The sequence below is a fragment of the Mixophyes fleayi genome, chromosome 5 (genome assembly GCF_038048845.1).
Source record: "Mixophyes fleayi isolate aMixFle1 chromosome 5, aMixFle1.hap1, whole genome shotgun sequence".
Lineage (NCBI taxonomy): Eukaryota > Metazoa > Chordata > Amphibia > Anura > Limnodynastidae > Mixophyes > Mixophyes fleayi.
Window position 1 is genome coordinate 33,792,540 of NC_134406.1, and position 21,710 is coordinate 33,814,249.

Consider the following 21,710-nt stretch of genomic DNA (forward strand, 5'->3'; position numbering starts at 1 on the left):
AATGTATGTCAAAACTCCTCACCTAAAAATTAGCCCATAAAGGTGCCCAAACCTTCCTTATATAAACTCAGTGGTACAAGGTGGTAAAAAAATAAAGTGAACTTGGAGATTTGGCATTGCTGCATATTCTAATGTCCTTGGGGAAATGTTCTTGATGTTACAATTACTATGAGGCTTCCTGAGTGTAATAATAAGTGATCCTAGGTGAATATTAAAGTAAGAAGTTTTTTTTAGTAGATAATACTGCACAAGATGTGGTGTGGGCTCCATATCATCAGGACCACCCAAGTCCCACTTTAGTTTAATTAGCCACTACATATGGTTGTATGATCAAGCCCGAAGAGTGACGTTTTCGGTTCAAATTAACAAAGGCACTTAACATGTTATATTTTCTATATCTGATTTAAATGGGAGTCCTTTAAATAAATACAGATGTCTCTTCAATTTCTTTTTAATCTTGCTTTTTACAAATCACTTGCTTTTTTAAATTCTGAATTACTAACAGTACTGTTTGCTCTGCTCAGATATAGTGGGGACATTAACAAAAGCAAGTACACTGTAACTGCAAACAGGGTGTTGTAAATCCATGGTACTCATACATATAATTTATTTCATTTTTTAATATAGTAGAACAGTGACAGCTAGTATATGATTGGCTGCATTGGGTTATGTTAATTTTTTCACATTTATTGTGCACCAGTTTAAATATCGTCTAATGAATTTATATTATTGCAAAATCATGACATCAGAAATGATATAATAGAAAATAAGCAGACATAGAGTCAGAATTTTGTTTTTATTTTTTTTGCCTTGATAAAGCAAGCTACAGTGAAAAACTCATTGAATGTATGCTGGGAGTCCCTGTCCTAATTAAATTACTTTAACATAGGTTTATGTCTCCATCCTATTTAGATAGATAAGATGCAGTATTAGAATGTGGCATTGTGATCACAAGGGTTAACTTAGGTAATATTTCCTGGGATCGATTAGTACATATACCTTACAGGGATTTGAGAGCTGATACTCCAATAATATACATACATAATACTGAGCACTTCCCTTTAGGAATTATGCGATAGACGCTAACTATCTAACTTGATTATATATCTACAATTAGAGGTAAAACTGCATATGAAACAACAATACAAAGTGACTGTCATCCCTTATTTGTCTCTCTGAATACACCTGTGCTCCAGCAAGGAGATATGGAACATCTGCACTGTTGGGGAGCCCTGATGACTGGGTTTGGGAAACCCTGGTTTAGTGGGTTAGAATGTAGGTACCTTTTGCCTGTTTAATTGAATGCATTAAAACTACATACTCCCTGATAAATATTTTTATGTTTACTTTCCAGGAATACATATTCAGAAGAATGGATGAACCGGATGATGCCATAGCAATAGTTGGAATAGGGTGTAATTTTCCAGGAGGTATGTGCCTAAAAGAATGATATATTGCAGTGTGACAATATAATCCATAGGTTTCCTTACATTAAGAAAACCTCCATTGAAGGTAAAAGTAAAAAAAATGCTCTGAGTGTGGCACCAACATGACTCAGATCAGATGGTGGGTGACATGGATTATATATGCTGCTAGTGATTATGGCAGGATCTTCTGAGGTGTGGAGTCTAATGGCTGACCTCAGTAAGGTGATGTTCCAAAGAAGGATTTTAGGCATGGAGGAGGGAAGAGAGTAGTGCACACACAGCATGGTAATGTTAAATCTCATTACAATCTGTGAGCACTGTAGCTCCACTAATGTACAAAAAAACCCTACTGATTCTTTTTCTGTGGAATACAGCTACATATGTAACATTGAGGTATTACATATAATGTAGCCTTGCTTCGAAGCGGATATGGAGGAAAGAGCTGTGCATTTCCATCCTTTCTCCATATTTGTCTCCTCTCATTGCTTTTTGTAACTGTCTACTGGGAGAAGTGCATGGAGGAGAAGTTGGTCTGGTTTTTGTTCAGAACTGTGTTGTATGTAATAACAAAATATTACATAAAGTGCCGCTCTGCTCTAAAAACAGAGGTGTCCACGTTTCAAGGTAAATATGGAGAAAAATGTCACATTCCCACTTTTTCCTCCATATTTACCTTTAAATGGCCAATTTGTGAGTCCAGCCAATGGGGAGCATATCTGGAGGAGGATATGTAGTGAAGCAAAAGCGAGCACCTATGGTAATGATATTAACCACTACTATGCTATGTTTCACCGATCCTTCCCTTCCTCCCTGTACTGAACTTCTCCGTCACGTCTGAGATGGTGGAAGCCAGCACTGCGAAGTCTTGTAGAAGAGCAGCTTTATTTTTTTACACCTCAGTGTCACCATTCCAAAATCACAGGTTAAATTGGTTAATAAAATGTTTAAACGTTATTGTTTCAACCAGAACTAGCCAGCATAAATTGTGTCTGAAAATAGAACTTTCCCTGGACATATTGAGAACCAACCAGCAGATTCTTTACTGCTTTTCTCCTATGAGACAATGTTTAGGAGGTTGTGTTTACCCCACATATATTGTGGTTTACTGTTCTTCTAGGTATGGATATTTTTAGAGATAGTTTTACTTTTACAGCTGCTTAGTAAGTCTCCAAATTGTGAAAAAACGCTTTGTGTAAATTAAGAAAACAATATATAGGAGAATTTATGATTGACAGTTTTATTGCATTGCATATGATATTCTAAACAGTTTTATTTTCATTGAATAGGTGAAGGAATTGATAATTTTTGGAAAGTTATTGTTGAGGGGAGAAACTGCACAGTCGAGATACCAGAAGAACGATTTAACACAAAACAATGGTACAATGCCGATTATAACAAGCCAGGCAAACTATGGACAAATAAAAGTGCCCTTGTAGATGGGTAAGTGCATATGTCAAAATATCAATTATATTATGCTTAGCCTCGTTTAGCTAAAACTGCGCATTCACAGGCAGATCTGGTTGAACAGCCAGAGTGTCAGTGACCATATCTGTGTCTAGCTTTTCACGTGGGTGGGAAAATCAAAGATGCCTTAAGCTGTCCCAGGTCAAAGATCCCATTAGTCAATCTTCAATCCCTTTTGAAAGACATAGAGCGAGAACAGTTGTACAAATTAGTCTGGGTGAGGGTATTGCATCTTTTGAGGAGCAAGAGCAGAGGTTTGTCTTTTTTTAAATCAGGATGGCTATAGAATTTGAACTTGGTTTATAGTAAGTTTTTGATTAGAGCTTGGGGTAGGCTTAGTGTTAATCCTTGATGCAACTTCAGATTTAGGACTAGGACATTAGTTAAAAAATTAGGATAAGTGTTAGTATGCGGTTGAGGCTAGTATTTTTTTTTTTTTTACCCAAGCTTTTTAACTTTAGATTTCATTTAGAGTAGAGAATCCTCTTTGAAGCGAAGGCTTTCTCGTGTTCCTAGGAGGTTCAGACAGAAACTCACCAATCCAGACTCCTTTACTAAGGAATACCATTGCCTCTTTGTTTAATTCATTTTCACTTACTGCATTCAGCACTTTGTTGCCGAGAAATAGGAGCATGTCTTTATTGTGCTGCTAAGGTCATTGGAAGAAGTACCCAAAATTAGAAATATCTGAGTGTTAGGAAACAGCCGTGCTCACTGGAATAAAAGGTGACTCTTGTGAGCATAGGGGTATTACTTCTTCTATGCTCCTCTCTGCAATTTACACTGTCCATCACCATCTCCTGTGGAGCTTGCTCCGTAGACAGCAAGGTCTTCTACCCTTGCTTCTGAAGATCACCAGCCAAAGTCTTGAGTCGGAGTTAAACAGACGCTTTATTGTGAGGATCCAAAGCATAACATATCAACACACATGAACAGCAAACCAGAGCTACGCTCAAGTTTCAGGGTACATTGGCTCCTTCAGTAAAGCGGTGTCAAGAGACTAGGCTGAATCTGACCACTTAAATAGGCCAAACTTCTTCTGTATGAGGAATAGGTGGCACTTCCTCCTATATCCCAGGAGGTTAACCATTTCCGTCAGATGTGGCAGTTTCTCATCTAACGACAATATAGTGGAAAATAAGGGTAATTCTTTTTTCCCAGAAATATAATTCAATTATTAACTAGAAGCAGATTTTGAATCATTTGAATGGACACAATATCTAAATTCTATAGATTTGTGTTGCATTGTTACATATCTTCTTTTTCTACCATCTAGAATTAATGAATTTGATAATACACTTTTTGGAATCCATAATTCAGAGACCCAGAATATGGATCCACAACACAAATTACTGCTTGAATGTACGTACAGGGCTCTGGAAGATGCAGGATATGCTACAGAAACCATCAGTGGAAGCAAAACTGGAGTCTTTATAGGTACCATTTACAATTTATTTTCAATTGGTATTCACTATTTCTTTGGACAAGTAGGCTATCCTAAGAAATAGCAAAAATGTGTGATGGAAAGACAAGCAAAGCTAGACAATTAGAAAATGAAGTGAGGTAAACTATACATTAAATAACAGAAGTGTTTAGCCTTTTAAAGTATAACTTATGAGTTTATTGCATAGTTTTCACTATTAAAATCAAAATTGTGCCTTAGTTCAATTTTGTTCTTGCCCCAGTTCTCTTCAGCAGAGGTGGCCCTTTCTACCTTTGTTTAACCTGAGAGGAAGTATATCTAAAATTACAGCAATTCTTTTAATTTCTGTAATGAAATACTCATAGGGGGGAATACAGTTCATAGTAATGTGCCATTGGACAATCTTCGATGTACAACTGTACACACTACCGGTTACTACGGTAGAGGACGCACAGCTCATCTTTCTTTGCATCTCTATGGCGTTTGAGGAAAAATGAATGGAGATTTCAGGCCAGACATCTCCAATGAGTGTCTTCGCAGACCGTTCACGGCACATTGCTAAGAACTGATTCCTCCCATAGAGTGCTTTGATTTTCTAGGACTTTTTTTCTTAAATATAATATCTACTATTTTATTATGTTCGAACAACATAATAAAGCATTTCTCAAACATATTTTTAAGCAAAAAGAAAATCATAAAACATGTGGGGCATTAAGTAATAGATTTGCTGCATAGTTTGTTCTTAATCTACAATTATCATGTTTTGGAGTGTATTCCTAATTCCTTAAAAATATGTCTGTCATAAGGGATGAAAGTAATTGCATGTGGTGTATAAGTAACACAGCAAACAATGGGAAATTATTTTACACTTTGTGATCTGTTGAAATGAGCTGTATTTGAACTAAAATTAAACACTCCTCAAACAGAGCCTATCTGAGCTAAAATCATTAAACAACCACTTGCTAAAAATCTGAGGTGTTTAGAATATTTACTTTTAGTTCAAATACAGCTCATAACAACAGATTTTTGCATTCTCAGGCCTCTATACAATTCATTCAGTTCTTACCTGTGTAATAGGATTAACCTTATAGATTTAATCTATTTAGAAGTGAGTTTGTTTGGTGCAAACAACTTGGTTTAGATAAAAAGCTAAAGCCCTATCAGGCAGCACAAATCATTTGTCCTTTCAGACTCTTGGGGACGTATTCAATTGTGAGCGTTAACCCTGCAAAACGAGCGCTCGAAAAATATTACCGTTTATACGGTAATATTGCGCGCGAAAAGCGTTAATACGGTAGTTTACTCGCGGAATTTCAGCTCGCAGCTCGGGGAGCTGCGAGCTGAAATTCCGCGAGTAATTACCGTATTAACGCTAAGATTTTTCGAGCGCTCGTTTGTTAGCGTTAACGCTAACAATTGAATACGCCCCATGGAACTTGAAATCACATGCTTGAACAAGCTATATTTAGTAACATGCTCAGCATTAGAAAAGCTGAAAGGATAGCATTAGAATAAGCAAATGAGACAAATATTTCAGTTATACAAATTACTTAGCATATAATAACAGAACTTTGTCATCTCAGGAGTGTATACAATTCATCCAGCTCTGAATTTAGTAACAGGATTAACACTATAGATCCATTTTATTTAGCTGCACTAGCAAGCATTTGTTTGGTGTGAGTAATCTGATTCAGATAATTATCTATAGCCCTACTGAACAGCACAAATCATTTGTCCGTGCAGGTTCTTTTTCATACTCAGTAATGTGCTTGGTATTATAAAAATTGAAACTATTATAATCAAATAAATTGTATAAAATACTCTAGCCATATTAATTACTTTTATCTTAGTTTACAAAAGATATATCTGTAGCTACTCATTAACACCACTAAGTTTTAATATTTCGCTTTTAATATATACAATTTTAACTTATAGGAATGAAATTTTGTTTTTATGTGTTTCTTTCATTCATATCATGTCCATGAGCAATATAAATTGGAATACACTAACCCTCATTAAAATTACTATCTGACTACACATTTGAGGTGAGCCTTCCCTAGTTAGTATTTCTTTCTCTTTTTTTCTCAGAATACATAACATCCAGTCAGAAAAAGTGAGAAACAAATTTCACAATATTATCTACATATGTAGATATGAACCTTATATTCATAAGTACAAATTGAGTTTGCTAATGCAGAAATCAGTAGTTGCCATGCAAACCATTATGATGCCAATAAGAAGGACTACAGCAGAGGCCTCTGGCGCTCCCGATCTTAATAGAATGAGGCAGCTGATTTCTGCATCACGTGACCTCCTCTGTCCAATACAGGGACTTCACGCAGCATACCCGGACAAGGAGGGAGTGCACTGTGCACACCATCCTTCCTCTGTGAGGCAGCTGCCCCTTAGAAGGGTGGAAGGCCGCTCCTGCAGCCTTCCAGGTACTTCATGTTGCCCCTCACTGTGTTACAGTGATACATTTTAAAATACTATTTCAACAGGAGACAAAGGGGAAGATGTACTAAAATTTCCAAAAAGAATTAGATTCAAGTGATCATTTATCTAATACATTCAGGAAAATGTCAAAATAAAGCAGTATATTACGTATTCAAATTAAGTGGAACTTTTTAACTATGATTCCATTGATTATTGCCCTTAATTTGTGTTAAAATAAGTCATGTTTCATACATCTGCACCTCATATTGTAGGTCTCATGAATAGAGATGCAGAAAGCATATATACTAATTCTGCAGAAGGCATCAATCATTTTAGTGGAACTGGCACTTCAACATGCATAGCAGCCAACAGGATATCTTATTGCTTCAACTTGACTGGACCATCCCTTTCAATTGACACTGCCTGCTCCTCTTCCCTTGTTGCTTTACACTATGCCTGCCAAGCCATCAGACAAGGTATGGAAGTTTTGTTGCAAAATTCAAGTTTATAATAAAATTTACAAAAGCAAAAAATTTGGGTGCATAGTAGGATAAGTGATTCACATGTTTTTGTTTTTTTGTGATGTGTTGGTGTTGGTTTTCAATTTGGAAACACCGCACTGGTGTTTTTCTTTTGCTTCTGAATTTCATCCAAAAATATACATTTGGTCAAAAATTGGAAAGAAAAAAAACCACCTCAAAATCATGTAATTTTCAACAGGTTTTTTTTTGCTTCTGATATTTATATTATTTATGGACTGCAGCAATCTGCATGACTGAACATGTTACATATACACTCCCTCCAACAGTCACTACATTGGCTCCCCATGCCCTACAGAATTACATTTAAACTCCTCACCCTCACCTTTAAAGCTCTTAAGCAATCTTCCCCTCTCTATATCTCCAATCTCATCTCTACCTACACTCCTACCCGCCCCCTCCGCTCTGCCTGTGACCACCTCCTCACTACTTCACTGATCATCTCTTCTCACTCCCATCTTCAGAACTTTGCCCGGGCTGCTCCCCTGCTGTGGAACGATCTTCCACGTTCCATCCGGTTAGCATTTACGCTCAAAGGCTTCAAGCGTGCCCTTAAGACTCTTTTCTTTATTCAAGTCTATCAGCCATCCTCCTAACTCCCGTGTCCTGGCTCTCTCCCCCAGTTAGTACAACCCTGTTTGTGTCTCCCCCTTTCCTTTAGGATGTAAGCTCTCAGGAGCAGGGCCCTCTTTCCTTGTGTGCTCCTTCTACTATTCCATCACCCTCTGTACCTCTTGGCCTGCTTCCCTAGCCCTGTTTTCATTAGCTCCGGCCTACTTATTGCTGATTTCTACCATCCCTTTCACTAACTGTCCCAGAAATAATTTGATGTGCTTTACCTTGTACCTGTGTTTGTATATATTTTTGTTCTTTCTGTATCATGCTGTGTCTTGGGTCTCTGTTTTCTGTATATGTAATGTACAGCGCTGCGGACCCTTTGTGGCGTCTTATAAGTTAAAGATAACAATAATAATAATAATAATAATACTACACAATATTAAATGGATTTGTGTAACAGGTCAATGGAAAACAAGCTATTATACAGACTGACCTGTTTTATGTTATATGTCCTTACAGGGGTGGATTGGGAACTTAAAATGGCCCTAGAATAAATTCTTGAAATAGCTTAATGTGGGTGGGACCAAATCAACTGTGGGTGGGGCCAACACAAAAGTAGGCGGTAGTAACATTTAGGAAAACCTAAATGTGATCACTTAAGACACAGTCATTTCTAAAACAATGCAGGGAAAAGCTGCCAGTCCTGTATCCTCTATACCCCTGGGTCTCTCATAGAAGCCTGCCTCCACCCCTATTCTATAATGTAAGATTGTCTCCTCCTTTTCTATCAGAGGTATTGTCCTGAGCTGTACAAAACCTACATTTTATGATTACTAAAACATTCATGTTTTTCCTAACAAACAGGTGATTGTGAGATGGCGATATGCGGTGGTGTGAGTCTTACCTTTGAACCACGTGTCTATGTTGCACTCAGTAAGGCAAGAATGATCTCCCCTGAAGGAACAAGTAAACCATTTTCCAAAAAAGCAGATGGATATGGAAGAGGGGAAGGCTGTGGCATTGTTCTGTTAAAGCCTCTGAAAAAGGTATAAAGGATTTATTTTAAATGCACTGTTTTATATATCATTATCAACAATTGAATGTAACCTTTATGAACACTATGCTGCTAAGTAGATACATCTAAGCATCCAATCATTACATGAGTTTCTACTCTGTAATACCCATCATGATACTTATAAAATATGGTTATAATTAAATTTTTGGTCATTTTAATACTTACTATAAACCCATTACTGCGTGTGTGGTCCTGGGTTGCATAGCTGGGCAATGCCCTTCCTCACTTGCACCTTTCTCTACCCTGGCTAACTCTTAGGTGTGGGAGTAAGAGACCAGGGGTCCCTGCACTTGTTCTCTCAGCCTTGATTGCCCCTCCTCTTCAGAGGTAACATCACTCACTTGTTTGAGACCTGACACTTACTCGCTAGTGTTCTCTCGGCCCTGATCACCAATCCTCTGCGGATTGCTGGGACCTTCTCTTCTCCATACTGGGTCCCTGGATGTCACTCTCTCAAAACACAGGCTAACCAGCTCATAACAGGCTTATGTTGCTGAGCAACAATTCCTCTATGGTCAGAGTAGTGGGGTATACGTTTAGTCACCAATAGGTGACTAAACGCAAGGAGGGGTATTACATTATCTTAATAAATAACTTATGAAGCCAGGACATTGAGTTTATTTATAATCATCATTGTTGTTTATTTGTTTTCCATTTATATGTCTCACATTTCTATAACAATCGGGCTACTCTACTTGCATGGGTGGATTTTGCCTACAATAATGCCTGTCATTCTTCTACACTCCCCTTTCATCTGTAACTTCGGTTTCCATCCACGGGGCAACTCTATGGCCTCACTGATGCCAAGTCCCAGTCGTTATGCCAAACACGACCTCACTTCCTCACCTTGACGGCTGTCACTAGGGCAACGGCCAGGATGTTTTCAGTATCCGTGCTGCGTCCAGGCTACAGCTAAAAGCCAGGCACGTGCACATGGGGCATCTAATTACTTAAGCATTCTTGGGGATAATTACCAGGGCTGATGCCCTTGGCTGCCCATTGGTCCATATGTGTATATGTAACAGAAAGAATGGGATCCCTGTGCTAATCCAAATTAGTGCCGCCTGGCCAGTGGTGCAGAGTCTAACGAGCTCATCGGTGTTCACCAAGAACTGCAGAAAGGTGGGATGGGCTTTGCTGCCGAGAGCTCACAGGTCCCGGTCCACTGGTCTGCCTCTAGATGTAGCACTGCAGAAGAAGAGGTAACAGGTGGCCGGAAGATGACAACGAAGAGACAGACAGCCGGATCCAGTACACAAACTTGTAGGGAAGTACAGAGTCAACAGGCAAGACAAGTCGGGGTCTGGTACACAATTAGGCAATGAAGAACTAAATCAGCAGACAGGAGCAAGGTCTAAACTAGCTGGGTCTGGTAATACTATCTGGCAGCAGAGTAGAGGAACGACAGGCAGAATCAAGGTCAGGGCAGCCAAGGTCTGTAATACTGAAGGTGGATAGCACTAAGACAGCAAGTAGTCAACAAGCCAGGATTGGTACACTAATGCAGGAGAGCCTGGATGGTCAGACAGATAGGAACTGGTACACAGGGATCAAGCAGCATACAAGCAAAGCATGCAGGAACAGAGTCAGGATACACACAAGTTGCTCTGACACTGAACGAGTGTCAGAGCGAGGTTTATATAAACAGCGATTTAAAATTCCCCACCCAGACATGTGGTCATGTAACCGCCGATACCCAGAAGCTTTGTCAGATGCAGAGAACGAGGATGACACGAGTGAGGAGAAGTGAGTGTAACAGTATATAAGGCAGAGTACATGAGGAGAACTCCTTAAATTAGGGCTGTGGGAGAACTGTAAAGTATTAAAACCTGAGTTGATCATTGAGTATCATGACTGATGCCAAATAGGTTGGATGGTGTCTAGGGAGCTGGTCCCTGAGATATATATATATATATATTTACTAATTAATTGGGGATTGTGCTCTTGGACTGCCTCCAGGATCTGGACGTTTACCACATGCACACATATATTAATACACATACATACATACATACATACATACATACATACATACATATATATATAACAGAGACCAGCTCCCTAGACACCATACAACCTATTTGGCATCAGTTATAAGTTAACACTTAATGATCAATTCAGGTTTTTATACTTTACACTCCCCCAGCCCTAATTTGAGGAGTTCTCCTCACGTACTCTGCTTGATAAGTCTTAGTGCAAACTCACTCAGGCAACTGCTGTTTGCTGTGGAAAAGGATACCTATAAACCACTTCAAAATATGTAAGTTAAATCACTCTCTTTACTTTTATTTTGTCAAACTTATGTCCTCCACTGTTACCTCTTTAACCTAGGTGCACTACTGTACAAACATGTAACTGTTTGCAGGCTTGCCCTGCAGATTGTCAGCAAAATACTTCATTCCTCTCCTAGAGGCCTGTGACAAACCTCTCCCTTTGTCACATATCCCACCCCTTAGAATCACCAAGCAGGGTGGTGTGGCACTCGCAAAATGTGCAAGTTTGTGTTACAATGCATCTGCATTTTTGTGTATTTTGTGTCTTCTATTGTAAACCTGAAAGGTTTCAGTGCCAAGAACCAGCGGGTTACCTTGACATTTACCTCCAGGTTGTTCCACATCCACCACAATGGTGGATGATCTGTTATTAATCCTCCTCTTCATAATCATCAGCTATTTATATAGCTCCACTAATACCCCAACGCTGTTCAGAGAACACACCCACATCTGTCCGCACCCCATTGGAACTTACAGTGAAACATCAAACTTACTGTGGCCCATTTTAAGGCAAGACATTCCTTCTCTACGATAGCATACTTAAATTCCCTTGGAAGTAACTTCCAACTCAGATACAGGACTGAATTCTCTATTTCATCCTTTTCCTATGACAAGACTGCTCCTAACCCGACACCGAAAGCATCAGTTTGGAGGAAGAACCACCGGGTAAAGTCAGCTGCTTGTAGTAGCAGAGAGGAACAAAATGCTAAGAAAAGATCTGATCAAGCAGCCTCAGTCTAAATACTCTAACACACACACACACACACACACACACACACACAGACTAGGGTCAATTTGGTAGCAGCCATTTAACCTACCAGTATGTTTTTGGCCTCAGTGCTATAAGGCAGAAGTGCTAACCACTTAGCCACCATGCTGCCCAAAGTTCCCCTTGACATGCTACAAATAACACAGCCGGTTGCCCGACAATCTACTTACCCACCGCAGACTCGCTCTGATATAGTTCAAATATACTGGATCCACACTTTTCCGGTTTGTATAGCTTCACCCACAATTTCCTTGTAACATGGATTCTTTAGCTGGTCCTTTTCCACTTGCAGACAAGATAACAATATTACGCGTTTCTCCACAAGTGTTGTGGTTTCATCAGATATAATTTTTGAGGAATCCAAACTTCCTTTAAAAGGACTTCTACCAATCAAAAAGTAGGAATATATTTAACCCTTCCTAATACAAGTTTGTAATACAAATACACTTTATTTGCAATACTAGTTTTACTAATTTGATTGAATATATGGTGGCAATAGTGGCTTAGTCATACAATTTCATATAGATATAATAATAGAAAATATCTGTTTTAATTCAACTAATCAAAAAAGCAACAGTAATAAAAAAAATATAATTTTTTTTTCAAACAAAAAATCATATTACATCACTGTTACACTACCCTGCCAATGGATCCGGAGGTCCTGCAGCTGTCAAAAGTGTAAAATTAGATAAAAGTTTTTTAAAACAATGCTTGGGATTCCCCCGCCTGACAACTATTAATCCTAGCGCTGCCAGCCTACTGCTGGTTGCACGAAAATCAATGAAAAATTGGCATGGGGTCCCCCTGATTTTCATGCTATCGGCACTAGGCAAACCAGCCGGGGTGGGTGGCACTTTAGCAGGGGGACAAGCGGCAGGGATCTCCCTGCCATAATGAGAACCAACCCCAAGCTGTTCAGCGCTGGGCTGGATTCCCTAGGGAATGGGGTCCGCCTAAAAAAATGAGTGGGCCACCCCTCTAGGAATACTTAGCCCAGTGTTGCAAGCTCTTCCTATACGCCTGGGCAGTGAGTGTAAGGTAATAGCGACGAAAATAAAGTTAAAAAAACAAACAAACGCCATTTTGTTTTGTGGCACTACGAGTCTCAGCCATGCCAGGGTGCCATAAACAGTCTGGGCATGCTGATGCTTGTATAACTACAAGCACCAGCATACCCATGACAGCCAGACCCCATGCAAATTTTTCCCCAATTTTCACGCAACCAGCAGTAGGCTGGCAGCACTTGGGTTAATAGTGCTCTGACTGGGGGACCCCAAAATTTAATTATTTTTTTTTTTATCTCTTTTTATATTTTTGACAGTTGTCGGACCTCCAGCTCTATAGACAGGCAGTGTAACAGTGATCCCTTTACTAATCATGCAGTTAGGAAACAGCATGTTGTATCTGGAGATTTTTAAAGCAAACTCTGAAGAGTTTGCTTAATCGCAGCTTCATACATTTCAGACTTATAGCTAGAGTGGCAAATAGTCAGGACTTTGATCTCTATCGATTTTGAAAATTCCAATTTTGACAGAAACACATGTCTGGCGATTTTACATGAAACCTCAGGTTCATACATCAGCGAGTTTAAACTCTCCCGAGAAAATCGCTGAATTTTCAAAATTGGAGCTTGATACATTTACCCCAGATATGTTCCTAGGTTAACTGGTGACATTTTCTGCAGAGCCAGACCAGGTGGTACGTTTCTGTCACACTTCACTTTGGGTTAACTCTTCTCGTAACAGCCTGGTCTTTTCCTCCTGTGTCTTCACAACTCGCAGCACCTTAGCTTGTTGCTCTTGCTGTGCAGTGGCTAGATTCACAAGAACTCTCAAAACGTCCTCCATGTTAATATCTACGTGGGTTGGGTAGCGGAAACTTGCTTCCCTAAGCATCCGCACTTCTGACACCACTTGTGGCACTGGCACCCTTCTGGCGATCCACACACAAAACTTCTTACTTTGTACTTTTGCTTTTTATTGTTAAATAGGCAATATTGAGAACTTGAATGAATATATGTGGGAGGAGGTATCTTCCAATTAAACATCTACAGTAATCAGTACATACTTCAAATTAAAGACAATGGTCTTGAGTTATTAAGGAAGAGCATGTCAAAGAGAGGAGTAAATTTGAGCCTGGACAAACCATGTTACAATGTAAGAGGTGCAAAATTAGTTTATTATTTTGCACATAAAGAAAATACTGGCTTTTTTGTCATGTAGCACACATACTGGATATCTTTATTTTTACACTGAAATGTAAAGTGGATCTAGGACATACCCTACCCAAACTATAAATATGTACCCACATTTTACATTTACCTCCCCCTCTAATGCAACATGGATTTGTCAAGGTGCTAAGTTACTCCTTGTTATTGCTTTGCTCTCCTTAATGACTCAGGCCCAATGGGTATTGGGCACTGAGTAAACTAGACATGATATATTGATAGGCCTCTGAGATACTGCTTTTTTAAGAGTTCCTATGACACTGCAATGAAGAATTCACTAATAGACTGGAGGAAGTATGGAGGGCAGGCTAGACTTTTGAGTCTGAGAACTAGTCATGTATTTCACTACAATGCCTTGTTTCTTAACTTTGGAATTTAATCATAGTTGCCCACTTTTACTAGAATAAATAACATAAACAAATTAGAATAAATTATGCATTGAAAATAATAATTCAAACGTATTATATATATACAACAATAAAACATTTGCACATAATTACTATTTTCACTTTATTACAGACCAAAGAAGATTATAACAAAGTGTGGGGAGTGATATGTGCTAGTGCCGTTAATCAGGATGGACGGTCAGTAACTCCAATCACCAAACCTTCTCAACACCAACAAGAAAACTTATTACAAAGCTTATATACAACTATAGACCCATGTTCTGTGCAGTATGTTGAGGCTCATGGCACTGGAACACCTGTTGGGGACCCAATAGAAGTATCCAGCTTAGGAAACATCATTGGGAAAAAGCGTCTGAGTGGATTGAAGCCTCTAAAAATTGGATCAGTTAAAGGGAATATTGGTCACACTGAATCAGCTGCTGGGATGGCTGGTTTGATAAAAGTTCTTCTTATGATGCACCATGAAGTGATTCCCCCATCTTTACATTACACTAAAGAACTTGGCATCGAAAACATAGAGGAATCCAATTTAATGATCCAAACAACTCCTGAGAAATGGCAGGAGGATATCAAATTTGGACGGAAGGCAGGGATTAATTGCTTTGGGTTTGGGGGAACTAATACCCATGTTGTTGTCAAGCAACATAAGGAAAAATATCCCCAATGTAATTCAGAAAGACCTGTTGAAATATTTATTTTATCTGCAGCCTCCAGAAAATCACTTCAACTCTCTATTGAAGATACAAGTTATAGGCTGAATAAGACAACTAATTTGTCTCTGGAAAACCTGGTCTACACAGCAGCTTGCAGAAGAAGTCATCTTAATAATAAATACAGAGCAGCTCTTCAGACCTCTTCATTGACCCATTTAGAACAACAACTTCAGTCTGTGAATACAGAGACACCACCGGCCACAGGGAGTCCTCAGATTGTGTTTGTATTCTGTGGAAATGGAGTCCTTTATAAAGGGATGTGCAAGATGTTACTGAAACATGAGCCAGTGTTCAGAAACAAATGTTTAGAGATAGATGAGATGATACAAGTCTACACATCTCTTTCTGTGGTGGAATTGTTAGAGAATGAGTGTGAGGATTTCTCAAGACCAGATGTGGCACAGTTGCTGCTTTTTACACTCCAGGTGTCTTTGGTGGCACTTTTGAGATATTGGGGGGTCAAGCCAGACTGCATTGTGGGACATTCAGTTGGAGAAGTTGCGGCAGCACATTGTTCTGGACTTCTTTCACTTCAAGATGCTGTTAAAGTTATTTATTACAGGAGCACACTACAATGTAAAGTCACAGGGGGCAAAATGTTGGTACTTGGAAATGTACCAGTGACTGAAATTTTAGGAGTTATTGAGTCTTACAACGGAAAAGTATGTATTGCTGCTTATAACAGTCCTACCTCATGTACAATCTCTGGGGATGGAGAGTCTATAGAACGTCTTAATGATCAACTGATCAAACATTACAGCAAAAGGAATGTATTTCTCCATGCACTAGATGTTCCTGCTGCATATCACAGCCACTTAATGGATCCTATATTAAATGAGATAAAAGACTCATTGAAAGTTTTACAAGCACAAAAGATGGAAACGGAACTAATTTCAACAGTGACTGGAAAACCAGCATCAAAAGGAGATTTCACAACTGGTGAGTACTGGGCTAATAATATTCGGAAACCAGTTGCTTATGAACAAGCTGTAAAAGCTTCCGCAAAAGATAAAAAACAACCAATATTTATTGAAATAGGACCCCGAAGAGCATTGCAACGAAATATAATGGAAACTTTAGGATCAAATACAATCATTTTACCAGCTGCACAACCTAAAAAAGAGTATGAGACAATATTTTCGATGTTGAGTATACTTTTTACAGAAGGATACAATCCAGACTGGTGCAATGTCTACAACGCATATAAATCGTCCCCATCTGAAATTCCCAGATACCAGTTTGATCACAGGAAGCAAGATATCAATTTTGAAAAAATGAGGCAAGGAAATGTAACAGCAACAATTGCCAACCATCCACTGCTGCACAGTATAAGTGAAAGTTTCACCGAGTTTAAATGTACAATATCTAAAGCAAACACTCCATATGTCTATGAGCACAAGAACCTGGGCTCTGTCCTAGTTCCTGGTGCATTTTATGTAGAACTTGGACTTGCAGCTACAGTTACCAGTTTAAAACCCAAAGTTTCTTTAGGTTCTCTGGAAATCAGTGTTGCATTTTCTAATCCTTGCGTTCTTCACCAAGAATCTCTAGATCTAAACATCAAGCTTCACCAAGAAGACCAAATAACTCATTTTGATGTTCTGACATCACATGTTTATGCCACGGGGAAAATAAAAAAAAATAGCGGCAAAATAGACATAAACAAACCAATCTCTATTCAACACATTTTCAAAAGATGCCAATTAATTTTCAAAAAGGAAAATATTTATGAGCTGCTATCTAAATTTGGATTTGAGTACGGCAAGGCTTTCACACAGCTTTGTGATGATATTCATTGTGGAGATGTTCTTAAAGAAGGGATTACCAGAATAAGAGTGAGTGAAGAAGTCAGAGAAACAATGTATGAGTACCACATACACCCAGTCATTTTAGACTGTTTTCTTCAAATGGTTGTTTGTGTGGGAGGGGTAGCCAATAAATCAGCAGCAATCTTCCCAGCATCCATTGGTAGCCTGACTGTTTATCAACCTTTCCAAGAAGAAATGGTAATTTACATACAAATGATAAAAACAACAGAAAACTTCATTGAACTGTGCGGATGTTTTTTAGATAACAATGGTGTGATGTTAGTGGAACTGAAAAATGTGAAGATGGCATTTGTGAAACACACAGTGGCCAAACAAGAGAACACATTTTTCCAACTTACATGGATAGAGTCTCCCCAACCCATGAACATACCAGAACAAGAGCCGAACATGTTGATTTATGCAGACAAATATGGAGTAAGCCAACAATTACCCAAATACATAAACAATGGTCTGAGTTATATTCTCTTTAAAAGCTGGGATTCTGATATTCAAGTGCATAAAATACTCAATAGTGACTGTAAAGATGTTGTGTTCATGTGGGGAATTAACACACTTAGCAAGGATATTTCAAACAATCTCACAAAGTATCTAGCAAAGTGCTGTGAGATATATCGACAGGTGATTTTAGCAGTAAGACAACAGACCCATAAGGCTTCTATCAGGACAGTCACATTCAGGACAATGAAAAATACCCTGGATCACATCAATCTCGGTTGTTGTTTGATTGGTATGACAAGATCTTGTATCATTGAAATGTCAGATATTACATTTCAACTGATTGATATCAGCTCTTCAAATCCCCAAGATGTGGAAGCCCTAGCCCAAGTTCTTCTTAATTATCAGCCAAATGACTATCCAGAGATTTGGATCAATGAGGGTTCTATTTATACCAGTGAAATAACACCCACTAACATTGAAAATCCCAGACAGCAAACAGCACCTTTAGAAAGGTCAGACTATTTCACCTTGTACACTTCAGAACCTTACACTATTACAGAACTTTCAGCTGAACTAACTAACTCCAAACATAGTCAGCTCCCAAACAAATGGATTGAGATTACTATTGATCAAATATGCACCCACACTGAAGATTATTTTCCTGTTAGTCTTTCAAGCTGGAAGCATGGAAGCACTTTGTATTGGAGTGACTTGTCTAGTGATAAACATGCACTAATTGCTCTGGACTTTGCTGGTACTGTAACATCAGTTGGAAGAAATGTTCGAAAAATACAAGTTGGTGATCGAGTCTCTTCATGTTATCCGACGGTTGCAATGTCTAAAGTGAGGCTTCCTGAGAGTATTTGCTATTTAGTCAAGAAAGTTCCGATATTAAGAAATACTCCCTGCGTATCACTATATGTTTTAGCCTGGGAAGTTTTTTGTCATCAACTACCACGTGCAAAGAATAAACCAAAGATAGCTATAATAACTACTGAAGTAAAGTCAGTTTTCTGCACAATTTTATCCAAGACAGCGAAACAAGTAGGCTGGGAAACAGTGATATCTCCAGGAAGTACAGTGGACCTCAAAGAGTGCAGTGCCATTATTATTCTCCCTCCATCGGAAGTTGTCTCAACTGAAGATCTTTCTGAGCTGCCACTCCTTAAACATTACATGGTTATATGTGACCAGAAAAACCATAAAAGTTTTCAGAACCTGGAACCAAACTGCAGAGAAGACATCCATGTCCACCTGCTTTATCTTGATGCCATTTTTCAAAAGGCATATTTACAGAAATTTGCAAAAGCCATATATAAATGGTTAAAGTCAGTAGCTGCAGACATCAACCTTGTTCTTCCAAAGAACATGATTCAACCATCATGTAGTACAACTAACTTAATGGACAAAATGTCCAGCTACTTTACAGCTCAATCCATACCTCTTATTGAGCTTCAAAACAGCATGATCTCAAAAATTCCATTGTCTTCGCCTAATCCAATGCTTTTCAGGCACAACGCTGTTTACATTGTCACAGGCGGTCTGACTGGTCTTGGGTTTGAAACAGTGAAATTTATTGTACGGAACGGAGGTGGCCACATTGTGATTCTGTCCAGAAGAAACCCAACCACAGAAATGGAACAACAAATATCTGAGGTCCAGAATGAAATAGAAAATACTAGGATAATCACACTACAATGTGACATAATACATTACCCTGAAGTGAGAAATGCCATAGGTTCAATACAAAAAATGTTTCCAAATTTTCCAATCAGAGGTGTCTTTCACAGTGCTGTCGTTTTCCATGATGTAATTCTGCAGAATCTAAACTTGTCACTGTTTGAGAAAGTTCTTAGCCCGAAAGTGGATGGAGCAGTGAATCTTCATCGTGCTACATTAAACCAAAAACTTGATTACTTTGTATGCTATTCATCTGTTACTTCATTTATTGGAAATACAGGACAAGCAAATTATGCTGCTGCCAACTCCTTTCTGGATATGTTCTGTCAATACAGAAGAAACATTGGTCTTTCTGGACAATCAATAAATTGGGGGGCGCTCAATCTTGGAGTATTACTTAATCAGCACCAAATTCATACATTTTTACAGGCAAAAGGAATTCTTCTATTGAATTCAGAGGAAATTCATGAGTATCTGAAAATATGTCTTATGCTAAATAATACAAATCAGGCATTAGTCAAATTTGATTTTAAAACCATGTACGAGAACCTGATTTCATATATCCCAACACTGAAGAAGCGATTTTACAATTTTATGGTGGAGGAAATGAAAAGTTTGGAGGACACTGCAAAAATGAAACAATCCTCTAAAGATGATAATCAAGAGTCAGAGGATTACATTTTGTTATTGGTTAGTGAGCTCACCAGTGTCAGCTCACGTGACATCACTGTGAACAGTCTTCTGAGTTCTCTGGGGATTGACTCAATGTTGGCCATGACTTTACAAAATCGCATCTTTACTGAGAAGAATGTAAATATTCCTCTTGTAACACTTCTGAATCCCAACACTTCTATCTCAATGCTGATGTCAGAGGTTAAAAAGAACACTTCTAATGAAGAAGAACCTGTGGAAAGTGTGATAGAGTAATGAAAGCTGTCATAAGAAAATGTCAATTATATGAAAAAGAATCTCCAAAATATGAAAATGGACTTGACAAAAGAAAAAGATCAAGATTATTTTAATAAGCCAAGTAAATGTCTAATTTCATTAAGGTAAAAGTGATAAGTGAGCTTTTTATAGGGACTATGTTTTATCTGTGTCACGATCTGCCTCTGGCTGTAATCCTGCATCTCCTCCTAGATGTAGCTGTGCCTTCCCTTGATCTTGCCTGTAAGGGATTATGTGTCTCATTATATGTATCCAGTCTGCAGTACCGCTGTACCACCAAAAGTGCTGCTGGGGCATCTGGACTATTCTACTTCCTAAAGGAGTTTAGCTCATTACCCTTGGATCCCTTGCTCCCGTGGCTGGCTTTGATAAGACTAACTCTCCCTGCAAACTGGGCCAGTTCATCTGTTGTCTTCACTGCTGCTGGTCCTGTGTACTCCTGTGTTTGGATGCTGATGGCCTTCCTGATATTGACCTCTGCATGTTCCTCTGTTTTGCACCTCAGCCTATGACCCAGACCTGGCTTTGTTGTGACTTTGCTCCTGCTTTCTCCCTGGTATCGTGGTGGACCATCTGGCTTTCGACCCCTGGCTTGTTTACCTTCCTGTTTTACTGTGCCTGCAGTGTATTGCACCTCTAGCAATCCAGCACTTGCAGACTTTTGCACCTCCATCAAGCAAGCTCCTGTGCCTGCAGTCTGTTGTACATCCAGCTCCGGTGCCTGCAGTCTGTTTCACCCCTAGCAAACCAGCTCCTGTGCATGCAGACTGTTATACCACCTGGTACCCTGTTTCAAGCTTCTCAACTTACCTGGACCTCCTTGTACTGCTGTCTGCAGACCATTACACCTCCTCTGATCCAGTCTCCTGTCAGCCTAACTGGACCTTTCTGTATTCCTTCCTGTAGGCTTACACCTTCTCTGTTCCAGCCATCCAGCTCCATGCTTAAACTGAACATCCAGTCTCTCTCTGCCTGATCATCATTCTGCATATATCCTGCTGACTTGTACTTGGGACCTTACCACTTATTGCATCTGAAACATGTGTACCTGTGTTTTAAATAAAACTACTCTGTTTCACTCTCTCAGTGGTCTTCATATTGGGAATCCTGACAATCTGGCTGGTGTTGTCATTATGATGAATGCGGCCGTACTTTGCAGTATATATAAGTAAATTGGACATGTTCTACTCATCTTTGACAGGATGGACCTCCTATGCCACCCTGTCTGTTGCTGCTGGGGGCCAGTTGGCTTTCCACCGTCCACCTTTCTTTATCACAAATGCGCCCTCCAACCGCAGTTGGAGGGGTCTTGGCTGCTGCCACGACTAGGCTCCTTATCGGCACCTAGAACTGCATCCTTCTGGGTTACTTTTGCTGCTAGTGTACTCCCTTGCTGGTTCACCTGGGCTGGTACCCCTGACATTTTGCTTTCAGATCAGGGTTCCTTTGTAATGTATCCCCCTGGCCTATCACATTCGCCAAAGTTGCAGGGTAGCGGGCAGAG

The 21,710-nt window shown here is 39.2% G+C and overlaps 1 protein-coding gene across 1 annotated transcript; it reads left to right on the top strand.

The window, feature by feature from the left end:
* The first annotated feature begins 1,156 nt into the window (after window positions 1–1,156).
* LOC142157981 (mycolipanoate synthase-like) lies at window positions 1,157–21,138 on the top strand. Its single transcript, XM_075211476.1, has 7 exons — window positions 1,157–1,275; window positions 1,355–1,430; window positions 2,714–2,867; window positions 4,168–4,328; window positions 7,023–7,226; window positions 8,712–8,893; window positions 14,711–21,138. Exons 2-7 carry the CDS (start codon window positions 1,373–1,375, stop codon window positions 20,183–20,185), a joined length of 6,234 nt encoding a protein of 2,077 aa, XP_075067577.1. The 5' UTR covers window positions 1,157–1,275; window positions 1,355–1,372; the 3' UTR covers window positions 20,186–21,138.
* The last annotated feature ends 572 nt before the right edge of the window (window positions 21,139–21,710 follow it).